General features: G+C 43.0%; 1 protein-coding gene across 2 annotated transcripts in view; it reads left to right on the plus strand.

Annotated features, from left to right (window-relative positions):
* Positions 1 to 25,395, plus strand: part of ME3 (malic enzyme 3) — a 124,457-nt gene that overhangs the window by 94,264 nt on the left and 4,798 nt on the right. For both annotated transcript variants that reach the window (XM_040544312.1, XM_040544311.1), the window contains exons 6-7: positions 832 to 935; positions 15,302 to 15,411. In XM_040544312.1, coding sequence (XP_040400246.1) covers positions 832 to 935; positions 15,302 to 15,411 — 214 coding nt within the window. The remainder of the gene's footprint in view (positions 1 to 831; positions 936 to 15,301; positions 15,412 to 25,395) is intronic.

A 25,395-nucleotide genomic window follows, 5' to 3' on the forward strand; every position in this document is an offset into this window, starting at 1 on the left:
CCTTCTCATATTTATGATTCAGTTCCTGAAATCAGAAGGGAAATTGAGTTGTTTTGCAAGTGACAAACCAAGGTGTTGGCCCACCTGTCTCCTGCCACTTGTCCTGTGATTTTTCCCGAAATCTGTGCAGTTTCCATGCTGAGGCAGTCCTTTTTAGATGGCTTAGGGGTCCTGACTTACCACCTGGTGGGCTGGCTGGAGGAGCAGCCTGGTTTTATATTCACGGCAGGCACTGAAGAATAAACTAATCTGGTATGAAAATACCCATTCCTGACTGACACCTGCAGATAACTGGAGCTGAGTGCTAGCTAGGTTGTGGAACATCTTGGCATCTGATCACGGGTTCTGGCCAGCTCTGGGCTAGCACCCAGAGGCCTACATGACACTTGTCATTTCAGGTTACTTCAGGCAATCTTCATTGCTCAAAGTACTGTTTATGGCCAGCACCTTTCCTGGTAACCTTCAGTGCAAAATCGAGTGCTGACTGAACAGTGAACACCCACACACAAGATCAGCTTTTTTCACTGGGAATGAGACACCTCAGCAGGGAGTCTTGGTAGTGCTGTTTTGGGGATGCAGAGCCTCATTTCCTACTGCAGTCAAGAAGCATTAAATGCCTCCGATTTTATTTCCACAAAAAGATAGTCCACAGCGCAGCTTACTTCTTACAGAAATGCTTTCTGCTCAGGAGAATCGATGTGAACTTGCCTTCACTGCAAAGTGAGTAAAATTAATATGACTGCAACAGGCAAACATTTTGGGTAGGCTGGCACATAAATCTCCATCCAGCCGTGGAAGAGACGCTGTCAACAGAATTGCTTTGTGTCCTAGGCTCTCCTGAGTGATCCACTCTATATTGGACTGAAACACAAGAGGGTTCGTGGGAAACAATACGACGAACTGATTGATGAGTTTATGCAGGCAGTTACCAACAAGTAAGTGGGATTATATACATGGCTTCTCTGAGCTGCTTCCATTTAAGAACAAATGTTGCAACTCTTGAAATAAACATTAGTGTAATTGATTGTACAAGCAAAGAAAGGTCATTTAAATGCAAGTCTCCTGGGTGGTCTACAAATGACTCTTTGTGCTTGAGCTCTCTGTGTCAAAATTATTTATGTCTTTGGAGAACTGAAATGGGACTGACTATTTATAACCATTTCCTGTCCATATAGGCCAGAGGTGTCAAACATATGCCCTGTGGGCTGTATCTGGTCTCCATCATGCATTTATGAGACTCATTCAGCACAGGCAGAATCTAAACTTTGGTTTGTTTACATTTTGTACAGGAAGTGTCTAGCTCTCACCACATTGAAGGAAATCTTCTAATTGGAAATGTTGTGTTACTCCTCGTGATGATGTCTGCGTGAGCCTACAGACAGCCTGTCTATCACTTAGCAAAAATAGCAGCTTCCCTGCTGGCATTTAAGTCTGTGGAGTGAGGAGGCCAGGTTTATAAACATTGTCTTTTTAACGCTGAGACAGACTGAGTGCATATTTCCTCTTACTGACTAGCAGGGATATGGGGTTTCTGCTGTAGCAGGGAGTTTGATGTGGAAAGAGCAGAGCTACACCTCAATGCTGTATGTGCACCTCTTGCACTGCATTGATTTCCTCTTTCGGAAAAAAATGAAAATACATTAAAATCTGTATGACTATCTGGAGGGATTTCCATAAGAAGGAAGGTGGGAACAACTCTTTAAGGAGAAAATAATAATGATCGGAAAACCCCAAGCTCCTGAGCAGCCTTTCCTAAAGCAGCAGATGACAAGATGACACTGATGAGAAGTGGCAGAGAGCAGAGCCTGCACCTGATTCATGGGCTGCTGCATGTCCATATATTGTAGGGTCTTGTCTTGCCAGCTGAAGGAGCTGTGTTTGATCTTTTCTCTTTCTGTGTCTCCGAACAGCTGCATGTGTGTGTTCCTGCATAAATGGAAGGGAGTGGGTGGCACATGTGTCATCCGCACTCAGGCCATCATGTCTCCCTTGAGTTAGGAGACGCAATGTCCAGTGTCTAATGACAGCACCTTCCTGTCCACTGAGAAGCATATATTTACGTACGATCCAACTGCCTAGCTGTCTGTGCATGGGGGGATGTAGGAAACAAGGGGCTGCAATGCTGAGGATGATTCAGTCACAGCTGATGAACCAAGTTTGAGAGTGTGTCATGGAGAATTTCAGCATCTGTTGATGTGGTAGCTCCAGACAGCATTGTGCTGCACACTGTGCATGTGCAATGCTGCTGTTAGGACACGAGTCTCTCCTTTGCTGCTCAGCAGCATGATGTAGACATGTCCCATATAACAGCAGGCCAGTACATCACCCTTCCCAGCTGCAGGTGCCCCATACTGTGCAGAAATAGTCCCAGTTGGCCCGTGCTGTAGCTCCTATATCTGTGAGCATAAACACAGCAACACTGCTCTGCCTGTTGGGTTCAGAATACCTAAGGATGATTGCATAGGAGAGAATTTCATGCCTGTATTCCAGTTTGTCCTTCTTTGTATTTGATAAGAAAGCTTGACTTAAATGTCAGTTCATTGCAGTGCAGTTTTACATTAGAAACTTGTGGAGTATTCAGGGGAAAAATTCTTGGAGGCTAGAAAACTGGTAAAACACAACTAGAAAACACAATGAGAAATTACAGGAGGCTCTAGAAGTAGAAAAGATGTAAGAGTTGTCAAGATTGATTTGTTTCATTTTTTTCTTTTTTTTTTTTTTTTCTTTTCCTGTTTTGATTGTAATCGCTAATTAAAATTAATCCACCAAGGAAACTGTCACACTTCCTTCTGGCCAGGAGACCACAGGGGTATTGCAGTGTCATTGCTGCTGATGGAATGGGAATGATGAAATGAGAACCCAGGTTGTGATCTCAGCCAGCAGAAATATGGCTCTGAGATTTAAACTTGTGACGTTAAATGCTAAACTGGTTGTACCTACTTCTCCTGTGGTGTCAGTGAGAGGGCCAGAAAGACAATTTGCCTTTTCTGTGCTTACTGCTAGAAGAGAAGGATTGGCTGTTATTTTCCTGTGTTTAGTTTACATGAACTAATCTTCACGTTGAAAGGAGAAGACACTCACCCATGAAATAATGAGCTCCTGTCTTTTGAGGAAGTGATTTCATGTCTAATCGTTTCATCCAAGTACTGAGAATCAAGTTCCTGGGGCCTCTGTCCCAGCCTTTCTATTTCTCTCAGCCAGGATGACTTGTCTGAACACAGCAAGCCCCCAAAAAGTTATCTACAAAGTGGGGCTGGAAAATTCCACTTTGCACCTCTTCATTCACATCTGTAAAGTATTTGGAGATGCTCATGTGAAAGGAGCCATTAACCTATACTATCATCCTGACCACCAGCATACTTTAAAGCATTGTTGGAGCGCGATCTTTTGTGAGCTCTGGGCTGATGAATATTACTGCTATCAGCCTGCTATCAGCCAACTTATCTGAAACAGATTCATTTGGTCTCAAGTTTCTGCTGGAATGACTGGATGCAACACAGTAGGAGCTCTCACTTTTGTTACAAAAGGGAGGAGAAATTGCTCGGAAGGGCAAAAATGTGCTGCTCTATTGTAGCATGGTTCCATGTGTGAGGAAACCTGCGAGCATGAACTGCTGTGGTCTTTGGTCTGTTCTGATTTCATATGTAAGTCTATGATGTCACACACAAATTCAGTTATTTGGGAATTCAGTCATATCTTTCCTTCTTCTCTTTTGGATTACCACAAATCTCTTGCAGTCTGGGGGGTTCCTTTTCAGCTTGATGTTCACACAGAGATTCAGACTGTTTCCTGAGGATACTTCAAATTCTCGTGGAAACCATTTGTCAGTTCCTTTGCATGAGCACTTCCCACCCTGCCAAATCACTGCTGGCTCAAGGGACATTTGTCACTGAAGTGGAATGTGTCTGAGCCCACAAGAATGCCAGGGGATTGAAGAGTTACTGTTCTAATGGAATAATAATATTAAGCAGATGTCAAATTTCTATAGCTGGAGACCCCTACAGTTAGAAGAAATGGCTTCTGCTCTCATAACAGCCACCTAATAATGAAACAAGGAGTGCATCAGAGGCTTCAGAATTAGTGCTTACAGTATGTTGAAATAAAGTGTGGCTTCTGGGCAGTTTTAGAAATAAAAGCTCTTCCTGAAACACATGGATAAATTTCTGCATTTTCATGGTGCCTACATCTCCATTCATTACTCTTTCACCTAAAATGCATAAAATGACTGAGCTTTCTAATAAGAGCTCCAAATTATGCTCCTCTTGGGAGGCAACCACATGCAAAATTTGGCCCATTGAACGTAGCCCATGACTGAATGAAACAGACTGACAAATTGCTGTTTTCTCACAATGAGTAATAGGGTTTGTATGGGAAAATACACAACTTCTGTTTTCCTTCTCCTCAGTTACCATGGTAAAAGGTAAGTCAGTCTCATTCTTGAACTGGTACATTTTTTCTGGCTGGAATAATATTCATGTAACGTGTCCAAGGATCATATCAAAGTAACCCACGGAATTTCTGGGGACTGCATATATGAGCAAATTAAGGTCGAAATGAAAATGCCATGAGGGTTGCTGCTGTGCTGGGACATACTCTCTGTGCTCTGCAGAGCTTCTGCCCAGCCTCTTCAGTAACAGTGTTCTTTAATCCTCAGACTCTCTTTCAAAGCAAACTACCACTGGAGATTTCTTTCCTTCTTCTCTTTTTCTGCTTAACCAGTGTGGGAACTGGTATAGACCAATTCCTTATCTGATGTAAGACTTTCTGCCTTATTCCAGTCACTGCTTCTGTAGTCTCATCGTACAGGAACAGTGCAGCTTGGTGGCTCCAAGTGGCCAGAGGTGACAACGGTCGTCCTGTCCTCAGGCTTCAGCCTCCATTTTGAGTGCTGGCCTCAGTGTCTCACTGACAGATGCTGAGCACGTAGCCTGAGGCTGTGAGAGGCACTTGCATGCTGCAGCAAACCATGGTGCAGAAGCCTCATTAAACTGTCATAACTTCACCTCCTGTTTCCTTTCCCATCAGCACTTATTAACAGGGTGACCGGGGAGACAGAAACACTCTCTTTTATCAGCCTCTGCCATATGGCAAAGCACAGAAGACATCAGATAAAGCGTTTGGCTTCTCAAAATGGGAGAAGAAGGAGAGAAAATAGCTCTGCTGAGTTTGTTTGTCCCTGTGTTTGTCCTGTGCCTGATTTCTCTTTGTCCAGTCCCTTCCCAGTACTTTTACCACACACATACCAAGTCAGGTCACTGTGCTCTCCAACAAGCGGAGCTTGCTCCACAGCAAGCCACCTCTGTTTCAGCAGTTCTCCAGTGAGACTTGGATCACAGATTCACCAGCACCTTTCAGAAACAAAATCACCAGTATCTGTTCCCCCGTGTTGCTTATTCAGGTGCTGTACTTAATTTGGATAACTGATCATGAAAGCCAAGGCACCACTGGCCTTCACAGAGCTCTTGTGTAATATTGCTGACACCTAAAGCCCCTCAGCATCTGTGTCTGCTAGGAGACCTGCATGCTGTCACCAGTGCCTTGGAAGAGCTGATGGTGTAGAGCAACTCCAGACTTCACGGAGGCAGTGGATATTCTCCTTGTCCATCTGTCTCCTTGTCCATCTAGCCAGAGGGACTCTGCCACCATCCAAAAGGGAGAGGTGATGGCGATGGGAAGAGCCAACCCTGCTGTCCTGCCTTGGTGTGGGATGAACTCATCAGCCAACTTCTGTGATCTGCCTTTGGCCAAAGAAAAATATTTAGATTTTATTAGCTTGGTTTTCTGCTACTGAGAAACAGTTGAGCTCCAGACATGCTGCTATAGGATCCCTGCTGTAACAGACTTTTAACATCTTGCCTGCAAATCCTTTGGGATAATGCAGTTACAGACATTGAAAAGCTCTCTGCTCTGGGCTTTCTGTCTGTGATTTTTCACCTGAGCCAGATTCACCACAGCTGGCTTAGAAGAATGTAGCTGGAGAAGATCTGTCTGGGTGTGAGGCAGGTGGTGAGGCTGTGTTCCTTGCTGACTGTCAAAGGTAGCTCAGGGCTACGTCTGTGGGTCAGCACTAACACAGTCATTTCCCCTGCTTGTGCCCTGTCCCCAGGAAGCTTTGTACCTCCAGCTGCAGCCTTTTCTCAGACCCAATGCAAGGAACCTGAAGTCATTTATCATAAAAGCACAAGAGTAGTGTAGCAGCCATTAGTGCTGGTCTTAGTGCTTGGAAACTGTGAGACATGCTCTGCAAAAGATAGGTTGTTCGTTTTTTTGTTGTTGTTGTTTAAAGGAATATAATGAATGTTGACCATGATTTTTCCAGATTTTTTTTTTTCCAAGAGCTTTGTGGTGGAGCTTGGCTCAGTCTTGCCCTATATCCTCTCTCTAGCAGTAGCTGATAGCAGATGCCCAGGGATATGACTAAGAACAGGCATGCATGCAATAGTACATCCTTGGCATACTCCCCAGCTTCCAGTAATCTGAGATTCAGGGATTTCCTGCTATCTTTGTGTTTCAAGGGTCACTTTCATTGATTTAGCACTGACTGAATCCACAGCAGGCTCTTTGCCTCAGAGCATGGCTGTGTTTATGTTGGCAGAAAGCTGATGAGACTCCTACCCAGTATTAGAAATACTGTGCAGCCCAAGGAGATAGTTCCTGTTGGTTTGTGATGCAGCTCTCTGGTGCGGAATTTCTAAACCCAGTAACTACAGCTCTAAATTTTATGTTGGCTGCGGTTGATCTGGTTTTGCAAAATTCCCATCTGTTGGCTCATAACCTCACATTCTAGCATAAAATCAACTGCATTTTTGTCTCATTCTGACAACTGTCATAACTGCTACATCTGCAGTCATGGTCTCGTAATGTGGATCTTCAGGTCCAGCTTTCCCTGCGCTGTGATTAACGTGGCAATCCACAAACCTGACTCATGGCATTTCTTTTCAAAACAATTTCTTGAAACAATTCTGTTTAAACAAATTTCTTTTCAAGTAATAAAACAGATCATGTTTTCTAACTTCTTTCTTCTCCCTTTAGCACTTTTAGAACTATTTAATGGGTGATATAAATGGTGCTATTAAATCACGTCACAGTATTAAGTGAGGGTTTGAAGGTGTTTTTTTTTTCAATGGTTTCAGAACCAGAAGGTCAACTTTAATTTACCAAAATTTTAGTTTTCATTGTCATTTCTTAAGGGAAAACTTGTCTTCCTCTCAGTTATATGGAAGACTTAAAAATGAAAGGCTTTTTCTGACACTAAATCTGTTTACATCCAGTAAGAGACAAGCTCCTCCTGAACCAGCAGTGCACTTGCCTGGCCCCGTGCCTCCAAGTAGTAAACCTGTCTCTCTGTTGTCTCTTCACCTATCTGGGTTTCCTCTTCTTGGCCAGAAACGCATGCAAATATGCAAACAGTGCGATCCTGAAGTGAGATTTCCCAGGCATGAATGACACTAGAAAAGGCTGAGCCTTCTGGGGCATACTTATGCTTTTGTCTAGCCTGCCTAATGCAAAGAGCACAAAACCACCCCAGAGCTGCCACTCTCAGCATACTCAGCAGGGAAGAGGAATTGGGTCTCTGATAGGAAGAATGATATTAGACTTTGCACCATTTTTATGTGGAATGAACAAAAGTACTTTTTCCTTCTAAGCCTTTTCTTAGCTAGGCACCAGTGTTTGCTTATTTGGGACTGCTGGTTCCATCTCCATTTCTAATGTAGATAAAAGCATATCTTGTTCTGTCAGGATCACCCTTGTCGTGATATGGGACAAATCTAGTTTTTTTTCCACTCTGTGAAAACTCCTTTTGCAAAGACCTTATGCAAATGACTTGCCTTTTCTCTGGATGTCCAAGCTGGCCCGCGACCCTGTTTCTGCCCTGCTGGGGCATGCTCAGGGAAGCCTCTGTAACACTGCTGAAGTGCAGGGGTGCTTCCCACTCATACACAAGGGCAATGCAGATTCTTGAGTCACTGCCTTTGTCTTCTCCAGGGGCAGAGCTCGATCCTGGCTGGAGCTGAATGAGGGAAGTGCTTTGCCCACTTCTGAGCTACTTCTTTGCTATCTGCATCTCTACCGGTAAAACAAAGAGAGGCCACAGCTCATATTCTGGTGCTTAGTGCTTGCAGCTTGTAGCCATGCTGCTTAGCTCTCTTACCACTATAAAGCCACAGGCATGCTATTTCTTCAGTAGGTGCCTGATTAAACCCATCCCTAACCTGTGACCAGGAATTGTATGGCAGAGCAGTGCTGGTCAGCCCAAAAGCCTGCCAGGGGTCATGGTAACAATTTTACAGTAAGAATGGCCTCAGGACACTGGCCAGACTCGGGTGCTAGTGCTGTTGAATTTGTTTGTGTGGACTTTGGTTTTCCAGTCCTGACTGCTGATTACTACCCAAGCATGATGATGGGCTCTTTTACAGAAAATTTCAGTGTTCTTGGAAATCAGAACTTTGGCCGATCAAACAGCAGTAATAAATGTCAAGGACAAGGGCAAAGACATTTTGGCTCTTCTCTGCCTAGATTTATACAAGACTGAGTAGGAGTTGCAGTGCATCAAAGCAAATGCCTTACATCATGAATGAGTGGAAGTGGTGCTATAAGATGATAAATTCAAATGAGACTTGGAATGCCCTTCCTGTGATTCTTTCCATAAAGGAACTGGACCTTCTTGCAAGTATGTTTCATATATATGCATATATATGTAGGAATGTTTTATAGTCCTTATTCGCAGTGAATAAAAAAACCCTTCTCATACTGGTTGGCAAACATGCTGCACAGGTCCTCAGGCCACCCTGGAAGTTCTGACTTGTGCAATTCAGTCAGATGCTTCTCAGATTGCAACTGCGGCCTCATGATTTTTTATTCTGTGGCCTCATGGCTTATAATGAGGCTGGATGAACTCGAAGAGGTACATACAAATGAGGATTAAAGAAGCAAGTTGCATAATGAGATTGTTCAGGCAATTGAGAACTCTCTTGAATAAAGAAGCTAAAAGCAGTGTCATCAGGAAAACATCTGCCTCCCACTTCTGGGATTCACACTCCTTTGTTCTATACTTCTGCTCTTCCAAGAGAGCTGTGTGTCATCCTCTACAGGGGATACAGACTTTACTAACAGCATCTTTTGAGTTAGCATAGCTCTAAGTGGATAGTAACAGTGTCAGAACAACAGTGCAGTGATAAACAAGGCACGAATCCTATACTTGTTTATTTTCCAGGAAATGGAATAATTTCATAATAAAGAGTTTCAGGTAGTAATTTTTACAACATACTTGTACCATTGTATGTGTTTGGCTCCTAGAATCATTTGTTGTCAGGGTGACAGTCTTATACCACAATTTTTATCAATAATATATTATTTCATTAAAAATCTTGTTTGTGCAAAATCTATTTGGCAAGCTTTGGAGATCAGACTAAAATTAATGTATAGGACCATTCCATTTCTCAGTGAGGCTATTTTTACAGGAAGGTTTTTGCAAGGTATGGGTGTGAAATCCAGAATTTGGGTCATAGTTATTTCTGGCACAAACCCCAAAAATACACAAATGAATGAGATAGAATCATGAACTTGACTGTGAAAGACTTTCAATTTTTTACTTTTTATTTTTTTAATGAGGAAGAACTGACAAAGTACATCTTCTTGTTTCCATTTCTAAAAAATGACTAAATTAATTCCAGGGAGGGTAGAGAACAGGGTCCATGGATGGTTGTCTGACAGCCAACAGTGAGGCAGGAGACAAGGTAACTGTAGGAAATAATGACCTTGTAATGCCACCAGTTACAAGTTTCCATATTAATGCTATTGTAGCCATGATAGAGTGAGGAGAGAAGTGAGGAACTGTTTTTAGAGAGGAATTATACTGAGTGTTTTATCTGAGAAACTTGTAACTCCAAAGATCTCATTTTTGCTGAAAAATGTGTAGGGGAAGAAGGGGCTTAAGACATCAACCTGGATGATATTTAGTGTCTGTAAAACATTTTGCTGTTATAGTATCTCTTGATTTATATCCAGTGTGCCTGAATTCCTTCAAAACCACCTCTGTCAGAGAGGTATAGAAATTAATAGACCAAGCTTCCCTTTCCACAGCCTGATAAGAAAAGATAAGAATTACTCACAGCAAAGATAAGAATTTCTCAAACTGAGTGGAAAGCTCCAGTTCCACTAGGAGACATAGGACTGCAGAGATCCCAAGGGATCTGCACATAAGAACAGACTTGATTCCAAAATCAGAAAGTCAAAAACTAAACCTTCCTATTTTGAAAGTGGGGGAAAAGAGTTGGGAGTTGGAAGAAACCAGACAGGACAAAAGCACTTGCTGTGTTTCAATGTACCTTGTCCATGTGAAATGCTGATAGTCTCCATTGGAGCTTTCCTTTCAGATAAAGGGCAATTAGATCCAGCATATTTGAATGCTAATGTCCAAGATGCCAAGAAGATGAAATCATGCTCTAGAGGGGATGAGTCACTGAGAGACAAGATCAAATTATTGAAGGGAGCCAACCTTAGCTGGCCATGTCTTTCCTGGGCTGGAAAACATTCAGGCCTGATGTGACCTGCTGCTTCTGGCTTCAAACTCTCCTTCAGGCTCTGAGCTGGAAGTTAGGAGATGAGTCACATGCGTTAGTAGAAGCATAGAAGAACCTCTGAGTACTGGCAGCAAACTGAACTGTTTGACCTCAGGAGCCTCCTCCAACAGCGAAGTTTGCAAGATCGCACTGCAGGACCACTCAGCTGTAGCTATAAATTTAAGGATACTTAAATGTGGTGGAGGGGATCTTCAGAAATCCCTGTTCAAATATTCACTTCACAATCACTTTTTCTATAAAGAGGCATCCTGCACCTATAGATAGCAAGAATGTTGTAAATGCATAGGTGTGTATTAAGTGGGGCTGCATTCGTGTCAGATCTCAGAAGTTAAACAGAGCAAAATTTCTTAACTGGTTAGACAAAAGCATACCTCACTAAAAACGACTTCTTCAACTAGAAGTTATTAATTTGGGTTTCTTAATGGAAACTACAATTCTTTCAGTGAAGCACAATAACTTTACAAAACCAGTTCTGTTAAATTACAGTTTTCATGTTTAAAAATATGACGAAGGAGTGAGACTGACCAGTATATTTCATTCCATCCTGAAGTGCAAGGGGACCACTTGGATACTATCCATGTGGGATGCAGCAGGGAAATTTCTTTAGAGAAGATCGGGAAAGAAATTAGAGGCTTTGAAGGAAACCAAAGCATTGCAGTAGAAAGCATGATAAGTCAGTGACCTAGCGTACATAACATATATTTAAGATCTTCCTAACCAGCTGTGATGATTAGATAACGTGGGGATGGGGGTACCTCTCCTAATTTAGGTGTTTAAAGTTAGATGCCTAAATTTAAGGTGGTTGTTTTAGACTGCATTCACAGAGAATGTGGGGAAAGAGGCATCTCCAGAACTGTTACTTACCTACTTCTGTTTTCCATTTAGACTAGTTCAAAGAGCTTGCTACTGGATGTGCCTCTTATTCTTTGTTATCTGTGAAGGCAGCCAGAATTATCTAGCTTAGCATTACCCAGCGAAATTTTAGATGTGTAAAGGTAGTGAAAGAAATCCACCTGCACTGCTTTTTCTTGGCTAAATTCCTGTACAAATAGCAGCTCTCTGACCACCCCTTCCCTTTGCAATACCAACTATTCTCCACATTGCCTCCTAAGCTGGATGGTTTTTTAGCATTTTTGCATATTAAAACACTTCTGTCCCCCAGCCCCAAGTTGACTACATTCTACTCTTGGATGCTACCCAAATACTCCTTGTAGAGTGCTCTGAATTCCTGGGGGGTGAAACAGGTTACACAAATCCTGAGTTACTATGCTGTGGAGAATGGGCAGTAGAATTGACTCATCATGTTGCTGCTTACGAGGATGTTATTGCAAATGGCTCCAGCAGTTGTTTTGTTCCCATTCCTTGCTAAATTTATCCTTAGGTTCATCACGTCACCCTAAAAAGGAACACACAGCCACTGAACTAGTATTAGAAAGAGCAGTAAAAATGAACTGGTAGATTTCAAAGTCAGGGCTCAGTAAGCTGCCCTGTTTATGTTTAATTTCAGTGACTCAGCAGCCCAATTTCTTTGAAATCCTCTCAAAACCCCAGTAAGATGAGTAGTCCCTTAAGGACTGGGACTTTAACATCATCCCGAGATTTTAATCTGTGATTTAACTGTGAATGTTTCATTTAAAGCATCAGGTCTTAGGGTCTTGCCATGAGCAACTTGTAATCTTTATTAATGAAAACTTTAGTTCTCACATTAAAAAATAAATTTCAGAAATGTGGTTTACACTTTAAAGAGGCTCAGTAGCAGAGGAAAAGAAACTAATCTTCAAAAAATAGCTCAATGAGCAGTTTTTCCATTCCAGCACAGTCCTGTCATACTGAGAGGCAGGAGAGAAATGAAGTGTTTATGGGCCACCATGCTTTCCTTGTGCTCTGTTTAATAAAAATGATCAAAGAGAAAATAGATAGAAGTCACTCTGCACTGTCACATGCTACAGACCAGGTACATGAAGTGAGGAAAGATTCTGTTCTCTAAACAACAGCAAAAAAAAAGTGTTCAGATTAATACTCTTATAGACTTGATTCTGTAGTCAGGGAAACCCACCCATCTACCCTTAACACTCTTTGGAGAGCTGGTCACACGCATTCATGCTGGCTGAGATCATTGATTTTATTCACCAAGCCAGTAATTTTACTTCCTCAGTGATACAAATAAGTAGTAAGACTGGTGTTAGAGAAGTAGTTTCTATAGCAACTGAGGTTGCGTCAAGATTTGCTAATTCTTTTCTGTGAGACGTTAGCAGATGTTCTGAGTGGTGTGTCATCTCCCTGCTAGCCATGGTTTCTGTACACATCCAAAACCGTGATCAAGAGGACCATCCATTAGAAAACTTTTTTTTTTTTCTGAGATACTTTTTGTATTCTTTCTTTACACAAATTCCTTGGATGTTCAAAGTGTTCTTTTGATTTTCAAGACTTTACAGAGACAGAGAGATCTGGGAATTTTCATACATGTCTTTTCAGGGTGTTGCTTAGCCTTTCAGAAGAAATGTTGGTATTGGATGACTCTGATAGCTACCAGAATCTGCACTGGGAAGGCTTAAAGTGTGTAAGCAAACTGTCCCTCAAATATTCAGTGTAACTTGTAGTTAGCAGCAGACTGAGGACAATTTAAGAGCATCTTATAGAAATGAAAACTTTCAATAGACTCCACTTGTTGAGCCATGTAACATGGGCTGTCATATAGGGTACAGGAAAGGATTTGTCCTGCTCAGTCGCAAAACCAGTGGGAGCAGTCGGCAGCCCCTTTTGGAAATGGCATGAAGCCTAGTTTTGTTTCCCCTCTTAAAGTATGGCAAGCTGGAATTCCTTCACCCTAGCATCTATATCCTGCTGAATTGCAAAGTCTTCTGGTCCCTTGGAAAATCCAAACCTAACCCTGCATATCCAGGCTGGGAGGAGTGGTGTAACCACAACAGGGATATTGCTCTGTTGTTGCTCCTTCCAGCACAGAAAGCAAGACAAGAAGTTGCTGCCTTGATGGCCAGTATGACCAGTCATGCATGTATCTGTCTACCCAGAGAAGGTTTGCTGGACTCTGACATTGCAGAGCATGGAGTAAATATACCTCATAAAGTAGGAGCACGCAACAGTAACAGACTCATCTTGAAAGCAATTTTTAACCCCTCTGCACTGTATTCCCTTTCAGAAGAGGGGGGTGACCACATATGGGGCAAGGCAGACCATCTCTGATAGTAGCCAGGTACTAGGAAGGCACCCAGACTGCACGAGATAAGTTGAAGTTGACCTCAGTCATTGTATTTCAGGTTAACTGGGAAGAAAAGCACCTGCTGTGACATATTACCCCTTACAGGAAACTGAACTGGAGCAAGGTGTTGAGTTGGGTCTGAGCTTTTACATCTAAAATGTTTAAAGAGTCAGGTATATCTATTATATCATTGTGCTACTTTTCTAAAAAGCAAGCACAGAGGAGGTGAAGTGCAAGACCCAACCCGTTTCCCTTTCTGAGACCAGAGTGTCTATAAAGCACGAGTTTCTCATGATAGATGATTAAAGGAGCACAATCCTTGTGCTTATCATCGTCTTCTTGCTGACAGATGAACTCAAAATGGGAAATCATAAGAATAAAAAATTCAGAGCCCTGCCAGGTGAGCCTGACTGCCCAGACTGCAAGTGCCATGAGAAGAGCTTTTCATGACAGGAGCCACGGTTTGTAAATGGAGCGTGTTTCATCCAGTATTAATTTCTAGATTAAAGCGGGGGTGTCCCCTACCTCAGATTTCAGTGGCAAAGGAGGAAAGCCTGAATGGGAGGGATGTAAGGTGATGCTGCCTTTGCACAGCTTTCAGTCCCAGAGAGGCTCAGGTCTCTAATACAGTGCAGCTATTGAGAGCCCTTCCACCAGACTGCAGCATGGGAGTTGCTAATTTTTGCCTTATTCCTTCCCCATGCTTCTCCCACTGTCCGTCATGTTTCTGTAAGAGAAAGGAGTATTTGTGGAGCAGTCTGAGTATTACCCATTTTTTAGAAACTACACACTTGCTCTGATATTATTGGATAATTATGGAAGGTTTGCAATTATTTCTTGCCTTTTGACCGTCCGGGTCACTGGCTGTCATTGTGTGCTGGTTTCTACAAAGCAACTCATTGGAGAGAAATGTGTTTCCAAAGCACAAAAATGTGGCTATGAAATCACACAGTGAAGTACTTGGGTCCACGTGAGCCTACAAGCAGTTTTCTTCTCATCTTTCCCTTACCTACAGTTGAAGTGGGCACTTGGTGATGTTCCTGTAACTCGTGGGTTTTTTTGTAGTCAGATTTTCTGTATTGCAACATGACGGTAGCGATATCCATTCCAAAAGAGCATTTCCAACGCTTTGAGAAGATCATTGGTAAATATACCACTGAAATTTTGTCATACAATAGATGCATATATACAAAGATGCATATACATATATATGTATATACACTCATATATAGATAAATTAGGAAACCCTCTGTGTCCCTTGAGTAGACATTATGAATACAACTTTCTCTTAGTTAGAGACTCCATATTTCTGAGTGTGCAGAGCTTGGGAAGGACATGATCCTGTTTGATGTTACTGTGATGCATTTCTGTTGAGAATCAGTGCTTATGATTATCTCAGCGCTTGAGTCTCTAGCTACCGTGTCGTGATAAAAGGTGTATATATCACTCTATGTTGTAGAAATATTATATCCATTTTAAATTACCCTTTATCTTTCAGGTATGGTATGAATTGTCTAATCCAGTTTGAAGATTTTGCCAATGCTAATGCTTTTCGTCTCCTCAATAAATACCGCAACAGATACTGTACGTTCAATGATGATATTCAGGGTAAGTACAGTTAGGAAAATGCAGACTTAACCTTCACCTTCTTATGAGGAAAAGCAATTAAGATTACAAGAGTGTTTATTACACAATACTCAGATGTGTGATAAGTTTTAGCATTTACACATAAGCATTAAAAAAAAAGAAGCACGGCAGTCAGAGTGGAAAAGTGAGTCTCCATTGTTTTTAGTAATTTAGTTGTTTACTGCAGCAATGTTCTATGGAGAAAATGGATCATGTGCTTTAGATTATTAAGGTAATTTAGAGAGTTCCATTAATTGTCTTACAATCTAGCTAAAACAATACTGATGTTTTAACAGTTGCGTAAGGCTTTCAGTTTCCATGAGCCACGTGGTCATTAGCTGATCCTGGCAATGTCCCTCTTTTGTCACCCTCCCCATTACATGCACAAATGATAAGGTAAAACCAGCTTCTTTCCTCTCCATGGATGCTAACACCAGGGTAGTCTGAGAACAGACATGTTCTCCCCTGGAGTAGTTAACATAGCTCTTCCAGCACCAAGGAGAAATGGCACCAGCAAAGCCGGGGTCAGAAGCAGCATGCCTCCCAGGCCTTGTGAGGCTCAGCTGTCAGCAGAATTGCTCAAATGCACAGAGGGATGCAAGCAGCATATTGGTGCCATCCTTGCCTGATGCTGACTTTGCTTTAAACTGTTGGAAGGGGTTTTTGCCCATCCCACAGGGACAGGATCTTCCCAAGTAATTAAAAATAACCGCTTCTTCTGTGAGTTCCTCTGCCTTTTCTTTTTTTGTCTAGTCCTCCTTGCAACATGCAGAAATGTCAGCAGTTTGTTGACTTAATTATTTGCAGTCAGTAGGGCTTATCCTCACTTGTATTTGAAAAAGACTGAAAAAAATTACCAATGTCATTTTTCACACAATGATGGCTCTTTTGTAAGCAGATTTTGCAGCAGTGTTTCCATATCTGCCACCCATCTAGCAATATTTGGCAGTGTGCAACAGATTGTTCGTATCTGTCAAGGCACAAGAGTCAGTAAGACCCTGGCTTGTGGGAATACGTTTGGTGTGATGGGATGCATTGTCCCTTTTCAAAGACACTTTCATGAAGAGGGTTTAGAAGCAGAAGAACTTCAGGCATTTCATAGAAGGTGAGGTATATAATGCTGTACAAGCAGACTGCTAGCTGTTCTTGCCACCCAGAAAAGCTTTCAGTGGAGAGAGGAGCACAGAAAAACAGAGCCCAGGGGATACATTTTTGATTGGAAGTTTTGAAGGGAAGAACCAAGAACTCAAACTTTCTCGGAGATGGACAGATGAAGCCCATAATATGAAGCAGATGATGTAAAAACTTACTTTGGATTAGTTGCTCTCTCTGCAGGTGGAAGGCAACTCAGCAGATGAAAGGAAAGGAGGCCAGGTGATGTGGCACATCTTTGGGGCTGGATGTAGGTTTCTGGAGGGACTGATAGGATTTTACGTCTTACTAAAGCCTCTCAAATAAAGCATCTAGCTGGCACTGTTTCCACAGTAGTAGATAAGGAAATAAATCCTGCTGATCCTTTGAGCAGGCAAGTGATGAGTCAGGGGAAGCAAGCCACTGTTTCTGACTTTCTTATGTAGCTGTCAGAAAGAAAAGGGGAGTCCAAGCCAGGGTCACAAATGAGTTTTAGGGACCTTTGGGAAGCTGAAACAACTTGGACCCACTTAGTTAGCTCTGTCTTGGAGTAACGTCAGAGATAAATGGATTTGAAGTTGGGATAAGTAGACTGATTTACCCATACTAATATATCCCTCTGTTCCCCAAACGAAATCAGAAAGGTAGCAAGTGCCCTTCTCTCATTTACACCCTCCTGTTCTTTGTTTTTCCTTCAGGCTCTCTCTTTTATAACATGCTGATGTTTCATGATTTGCCTACTTCAAAAAAAAAAAAAAAGAAAAAAGTGGGAGAGTTCAATGCAAATCATGTTTTAAATGATTAATGAGAATTGTGCAATGCCTTGCAGCAGTCCTGATTCATTTTGCTCAAGTCAGACAAGAACAGACCTCCTGAAGCCTGAACTGTCCTAGCTTCTGAGCTGGCACTCTTTTAAGTATATTGATTTAAAAACACATCTTAGGCACAAACAGTGCCTAAGGTAGGTCAGGCCTGAGCTGCACTAATTAACGTCATTGTCCATTGGTAAATGGGACTCTGAACGCAGTGTGCCTACACACACAGGAGAGGTGTGGGAAGAAAATATAAATTGCTCCACTTCATCTCCCGTAGGCCTCCCTCTTGCTATCCCAGGGCCTTATACAAACAGAAAGCAGTTTATAATATTAACGCCTACTTTTTTTTTTTTTTTGGTCACTCAAATTACTATATTGCCAAATCCATCCTAACCCAGCAAAGTTAAAATGACTCAGACCCTTTCCAGTTGAAGCCAGCCTGCTGATGCTGAGTGGGATGTCTGCCAGGTACCACAAATGGGACGAGGTGATTGCTCTTATTCTGAAAGCCATTAGCCTGGGAGCGAGCAGCTGGCTCACAGTGCCCGCGCGTGGGAGCTCCCCATTAAGGGAGAGCTTCTCCTTCCTCTGTGGGGGTGATGACATCAGTCCTTTCCCAGCTCCGTCTGGGTTCATGCAAGGGGCAACAGCTTCAATTTCAGCTATGTGGGAGAAAATTGATTGTCCCTTCTCCCTGTTTCCCAGTGAAGTACCAGGGCAGGCAATACAGCACGTGTGAAATTGGAGGGATGTGAGAATGCCTTGAATCCTACTCTTTGTCCTCCTTTTGTGACTTTGCTCCACTGAACTGTGCACAGTAATAAACAGAAAGTAGGCAACTGAAGTCTTACAGAAGTGTCAAGTCTTGTGTACCCCTGGGATAATCATCTGTGATCTGTGCCTTCCTGCTTCATTCTGGAAAATATATAAAATTATTGAAGACATCACTTTGGAATGAACCTTTGGATATCACCCAGTCCAACCCTTCACTCAAAGCCAAGGTGATTTCTAAGTTAGGTCCAATTTAGGCATTATATCAGGTTCCTCAGAGAATATTACTTGGTCCAGCCAAATAATTTTCAGTATCTCCATTGATGGAGATTTGAAACCTCTGTTCTGTTCTGTTCTGTTCTGTTCTATTCTATTCTATTCTATTCCATTCCATTCCATTCCATTCCATTCCATTCCATTCCATTCTATTCTCTTCATGGTACCCGTTCCAAAGTTTGCTTATCTTCCTTGTGCATATTTTTTTCCCTAATATCTATTTGGAATTACCCTAGGTGCAACTTGTGTTCATTGCCCCTCATTCTTTTGCTGTGCAGTTCTGGGAACAATCTGACTGTCTTCTCTACAACCTCCCAGAAGGTAATGTAGGCAGAAATTAGATGCCCTCTTACTCTTCTCCAGCCTGATCAAACACGGGTTCCTCAGAACTCTTTGTACATCCTGGTCATGTTGATGGCCCTTCTCTGGACTCACTCCAGTTTGTCAATAAATTTCTGCTGAGAGCGCCACACTGGATATGGTAATCTAATTAAGACCTCAAAAGTGCTGAAATAGAGAGAAATGATCAATTCCTTTGACCTACAGTTCTGCTGATGCAGCCTAGGAAGCTGTTGGCCTTCTGTGCCACAGGGGCACATTGCTGGCTCATCTTCAACTTCTTGTCCACCAGGACCCCCAAGACCTTTCTTGCAGAGCTGCTTTTCAGCCATCAGCACCCAGCATATGCTGTGTGCCTCCCTGTCTTTGTGGAAAAGAGACGGTGTAATTTCAACACAGCCATCAAAGATGTGCACTGCGTACTCACAAGAATCAGGAGCAGTTTGTGCTTGGACTAAGCAGAAATGGCATCAGACCCATCAACCTGTGATTGGAGTTGGACTGCTTGACTTGCTGAGTTGAAATCTTTATGCTCCTACAGAGATCCTTCAGTACGATGAGCCAATCAGACACAACAAAAAATATTCATTATGAAAGTGGTTGTACAGAGAGCCTTTGGGACTTTCATCTTTTGACAAGGCTCTAAACAACCTAATCTGATTTTGAAGCAAGCTCTGCTTTAAACCAATACTGGACTGACCGACCTCCAGACATATATTCCAACTGTAGTTTTTCTATGAAAAGCTCATCCTCCTCGTTGATCAATGTGTCACTTTCCATATTCACATAACAAACATGAACTTTTCAGGCTCAGAGTGCTTACCCAGTACTGAACAGCAGAAGTTGTTTTTCAAGTTAAGTGAGGGGTGCAGAAAAATGAAGATATCTCTAGTGTTTTATTTAATTAATTGTATCTGTATATGTCATTCAAAAGCCTTTCATACATATAGGCAGGGCAGAGAGAATAGTGCACAGAAGCATAAAGCCTACAATCTCCTGGCTCTGGGCACCTTTAGCAGTGTCTTAACACAAAACCTGGTAACATTAATAACATTGATAACTTCTCAAAGAATCGCTCATCTGTGTGTTTTAGATTTCCCCATGTCCAATTTGAGATGCCGTGAACAGACAGGATTTCTAACATAGGCTGAACATCATGCAAATGAGTCTTCCTCAAGGCACTTCAAGATGGGAATCCGCAAATCACTAGTCATTTTAAAAGCACTCAGTCCTTTTATTTCCATAGTCCCTCCACACCTAGAGTGATCTACAAGCGACACACAGGGGAGACCACATTTTGAAGAACTTCTCGATCTTTTCCCAGTCATTAGAGAGATGTTTTCCCTTTGTTCTTGGATGTACAACTGCTGCTAAGCCTCCAAACTTCTCTTGACCCACCAGGCACCTTGTATCATTATCCTAGCAGATAATCTTCCCATAAGATTTCCAGGACACTTCAGGCGGCAGTGTCTCAGCCTGAAGGAGCACTGCTCCCAGACCTTAGCTGAGGTTGGGAACAGAGTGACTCCAGCACTGCAAATCTGAACAGCTTCAAACATTTGGACAGGTTGGAAATCAGTCCCGTGCAAACATGGCCCATTTTGCACATTCCCATGCGCTTTGAGAAGCAGGGCTAGTTTTTGGCAAGGCATTGACAAATTTCGGCAGATTAAAATGGTGCAGTATCTAACTTTGTTGTTTCAGCTGGCGTGGAAAATGCATCAGTAATTATCATCAGGAAACTAAAGAGGGGGGGAGCACAATAGGAAGGGAGCGCTGGACGATGTCATGCTGCAGGACAAAGCAGGCTGTGTCCTGCCAGGCAGCTCATGAGCAGCACGCTCTCTCCATGGGGATTCACCCAGCCTGAAGATAGATGTGGAGATGTTCTCAGTCCTGTAGGGGTTCACCATTACCAGACCCTTTTGGACCTGCTGTGCCCTGCAGCAAGAGAGGCTCCTGTATTTCCTTTTGATGCTACTACATTAACTGTTCAAGGGACAGCTCCTAGACTTGTGTCTAAATCGCTCATTGACCGCTAAACGAGCCAGATCAGGACAGCCTGGACTCCTGGGTGGGAATGGGCTGCAATGCCCTGGGCTTAGTGCAGTGCCCTACAGATCTGGCCTGCATGTTCTGTCATTTGGGGGATTATAACATTTGACCCCCTTTCCTCTCCTGCTTTTCATGTTCACTCAATGCTATTGCAGACTCCTCCTTTGCAGTAAAGACCAACACATGTCACGGCTGTATAAAGCTGTCTGTGATCTAGTGGAAGCTGCAGCGTGTGCTCTATGGCCCTTCATTGCAGGCCACAGTTGTGATGTATTTTTAAGGCACCACACCACATGGTCCAAGAACTTTACAGTGCAAGGAGAAAAACCTAGACATGAACAGCATTAGGCATCTGCCTTAAGTTAAGCTCCACCATGAGGGAGCTCTTCACCGTGCCACCACCTCCAGAGATCTTCTGGGTCACCAGTGCCCCTAGATCTGTTAATGGTGGAAATTAATTCTTCCCCTGAGCATCGATGCTTTGCATTTTACTGCTGTTCTGGATGACTTGCTCCATGCCGTTTCTAGATTTATTTCCTTAATGTTTTACAGAGGCCCTTTTTGGGGAGGATAACAATAGCCGACAGCCATGGAGGTGAAGACCTTGAGCTGCAAACGCTTTGGCAGCTTTTTGCTTCAGCTTTCTTCTATTTGACTTTAGATTATGTATTTGGAGTGCATCTGGACGAGCTCCATTCTTCTTTCCAGTAACAAGCTGAATGGCCGTAGGGAGTTAATGTGAACCAGGGTTTGGAAAAGCGCTATGCTTCTTCTGCATCCATAAATTTAAATACATTTTCTTGGCTGCCCTTCGCTGGAGCTGTTGAACGGGTGTTTGCTGTTTCCTGGGCCCTAACCTTAGCAAGGTTTTGATGGGGTGAAGCATAAGCAGGCAAAGCAAGGGTGAAAAATGAAAAGACGGGGCTAAATTTGGCCATCCCTTCCACCAGTGTGGAATGCATGGGGGCCTCTGCCTTTCCCATCTCTGCTGCGTCTTGAAGCTCTGGAGCAGATCCTTTCCCCTTGGTGTTGCTCAAGTGTAGCTCCACTGACATCTATGGGGCTAGTTCTGCCTTACACTTGTGCAAGCCGATGATCAGCCTCGGGGGGCGGAAATCTTTGCAATATTTTCAGTGTGCCTGAGTGTCAGAGATTAATTCCTACTGGAATAGCCATCTTCTTGAATGCACCGTATTTTTAAAAGGTTCTTTTTTTCTTTGCTGGTCCTCTGTGTCTGGACTCCCTGGAGAGACTCCTGAGGTCTGCTTGCTAGCCTGTGATATTATTTAGTGTTCACTTTGAGTCTTGGACAGATGGGATGCTTTGTGAGCATTTTCGTTTTTCTCTCTGTGTCCTTTCGTATCTCACCTCGGATGCAGACCAGCTAAGCTGCTTCTTGCTAATTACTTAGGAAGTAGTTATCTGTAATAGCAGCATTCAATCTCTTTGGAAAACAGATATGCTGATGTGTTGAAGGGTGGTTGTTTTTCTCTTGCCACAACTCATGGTAAGGGTTTTTCTTTTCCCCCATCTCGTTTTGTGGTCTTTTTGGAATTGAACTACAGTGATTAGCCGATTCCTTATACAAACCAGCTGTGAACTCTTCTCCACAGAGATACTTCTATTGTTACATGCTCAGAAATTGTAATTATCAAAGAAAAATATTGAGCTGAGGCCAAGGTACCATAACTTTGTTACTTGAGCAATGGGGTTTGATGTGGTTTGGGAGATGTGGAAGGATTATAAGCACTTTGGAGAGAGAGGAGGAGGATTAGGAATGGCAGAGCCCTGCTGTTTGTCTGCTCTGCAATGCAAGCACGGGGGGACGAGCAACAGCGTGCCCTGTCCAACGCAGCTCTGCTCCACAAAATGCACATTGCTCTGCACACTGGATCTGTGCACCCTGTATTTCTCTACACCCTGCTCCTCAAATTCCTGCTACTGACACCCTTAAAAAGACTCAGAGACCCTCTGCTGAAAGTCCCACGAGCATTTTCCTGTTGTTTAAATGGGTTTGCTGATACCACTATTTGTCCCATCAGACTTCTGGACAATGATAGGGTATAAAACAATTTTGCCTGGGTCGGGACTAAGAGAAACAAGGTATTTCTCCAGTTACATTTGTTTCTTTTAAATACTTCCCAGGCATCTGTTCCTGCTGAGGCTTTGACCTGACACACTGTTGCACTATAATGGCTCCATTGTGGGATTTTTCTCTCTGATCACTTACCCACACAGCGATTTGGGGATTTCTGTACAAAGTAAGCCTGGGAGATAGTGCAGGAGCATGTGTGAGTGTATGCAGAGCTGTTCGTTTTCTACTGTATACCACAAGGTTGGCATTGCTGAGAACTGTGGGACCCTGATCTCTCCCCACTTCTTTGCAGTTCTGACTGCCAGAATTTGCTATTTCATCTCTTAAAAAACAGTGGTGGCAGAGACTCTTTCAGGGTGCATTTCATCTGACCAAGATCAGGTCTCTGCTTTAGCAAGGACAGGTTCATGCCTTCTCCAGAGGAGCCCCCGTCCCTAGCAGGAGCCAAGCAGTGCTGCTGCTGATAGATTTACTGAAATACAGAGAATGAGCATGGACTACCTGTGCGACACCCAAAAAAAGCAAAATCTAATACCTATGCAATTATCTGTTGTTCCTATAAATTCCTTGGATGTTCATTGTCTTCTACTGTAATTTTTCTACTCAGATGGCATTGCATTTTGCCAGGTAAATCTATTACTCCATATATAGCTTAAAGAGGCAGAGATTTAGTGCAAAAGAAGCAAGAGGAAGTCCTTCATATATATCCTTCGGTTGTCTGAGCTGGCAATCATTAACATTGAAGCAGGGGAGCTTTCAGTGACTGGTTCCTTTGGCATCAACATCCTTTTAAACCGGACCCAGGTGGTCTGAATGTGGAAATAAACTGATCCAAACAGTTTTCTGAGCTAACAAAGGGAACTCATCCTTGGTGCTGAAGCAAGTGTCTCGAGTAATTCCTTCCAAGAAAGAGGTTTAAGAAACCACGACCTGCAATATTAAACTGTTAGGTTAGTCCATTTTCTGTTTAATACATGGATACTTGCAATGCCCTCATGAGTAAGAAACAGTGCTGCTGCCATTCTGTACCTGGGTGCCTGTGCACGGACATCACGGTGCTAACGTTTGCTGCAGGAACATGGCCACTGCCACCTCTGCTAAACCAGAGTCCATGTTAGGTGCTGGTAATTATTCAGTTTTAGAGAACTGAACTCATCTGAGTTACAAAAGCAAGACTTTGGTGAGATGGTGGTACTGACAAACAATCCTCGTCTGGCCAAAAAAAAATAAATAAAAAAGATGTTATTTGTTCTTAAATGGGTTCCCTATGCAAAATAGGCTATGTCAATAGAAGTTACTTCTCGTCCAGAATAACTGTGCTCCCGCTAGGTTTTGTGTTTGCATGGAAATAGTGAGAGAGAAAATCATTTCGCCAACACTATGATATACCAGGAAAGGTGTGTAAGGTAAGCTTTCCTAAGCCGTGACTGTTGCACTAAAGAAAAGGAGCAGGTAAAGCTCGTTATTTTCTCTGTCCTCAGCAGATACAGCAGCACCATCTGCTGGTTTCACTGGTCATGGGCATGCTTTGCTCGTGAGCTGCTCTGATTTTCCCTCCCAGGCTGTTGGCTGGTGTCTGGCAGCACCCCAGGGCTGCGGGGGGTCTCAATGGCGTGCTGGCCAATTAAATGGCCAGGAAAAGAGGAAATGCTGGAAATTTGGTGAAACCAGAATAGCCTGGCAGTCTAAAAGGGTTCATTGCCCCCCAACACAACACAAGACTTGTTACTTGTGGTCTCTCTTCACACAAAGCTCTGAAGATGAGAATGGAGAGAGCAGCAGCAGAGCTGGGAACAGATCCCAAGTGTTGTCCTTTGAAAGGCAGAGGAGTAAAACTGCCTCCTTCGTTCCTAGTCCACCTCTAGCACTTGCAGCCAGCGTGTCCAGGTGACCTGATACCACCAGTGCCTGAACCCTCACTACCCTGTGCCTTACTGATTTCTTTCTACTGTTTTCCTTCACCTGGGACAGGACATTAGATGAACACTGCATATGATTGATGTGGGGTAAAGGCAGGTTTATTCACTCTAGCCATCTGTCTCCCTGGGTGAATGGAAAGCTGTATACATCAAAGGACTGTCTGTTCTCCACATATTGCATTCCTTCTCTCCAATCTGGGACAAACTCATATTCCCAGACACTCCTTAATGCTTGGCAGGTAGACATGATAGCTCTGAGTCAGGGGTGAATATCTGGGAAGTAAAAAGAGAGCAGAAAGTGCTGTAATCTGAAGGTGAATGAGGAGAATACGATGGTATTTCCAAGATCAAAAAGGATTTAGTGACAAGGGTTCAGTCTGCAGCTCTGCTACAGATGTCTCGTGTGATCTCTGATCTTAGACAACTCACATGCATCTTAGACTCTGTCACTAAAGGACCAGAGTGCCTTCCCTACTTTGAAATATTAATCCTCAAAGACTCCTGGAAGGCAGGAGAATACCACTTTCCCTCTAAATGGAGTCAAAAGGACACTGAGTCTCAGAAA

This window comes from Cygnus olor, chromosome 1 (assembly GCF_009769625.2).
Source record: "Cygnus olor isolate bCygOlo1 chromosome 1, bCygOlo1.pri.v2, whole genome shotgun sequence".
NCBI classification, from domain to species: domain Eukaryota; kingdom Metazoa; phylum Chordata; class Aves; order Anseriformes; family Anatidae; genus Cygnus; species Cygnus olor.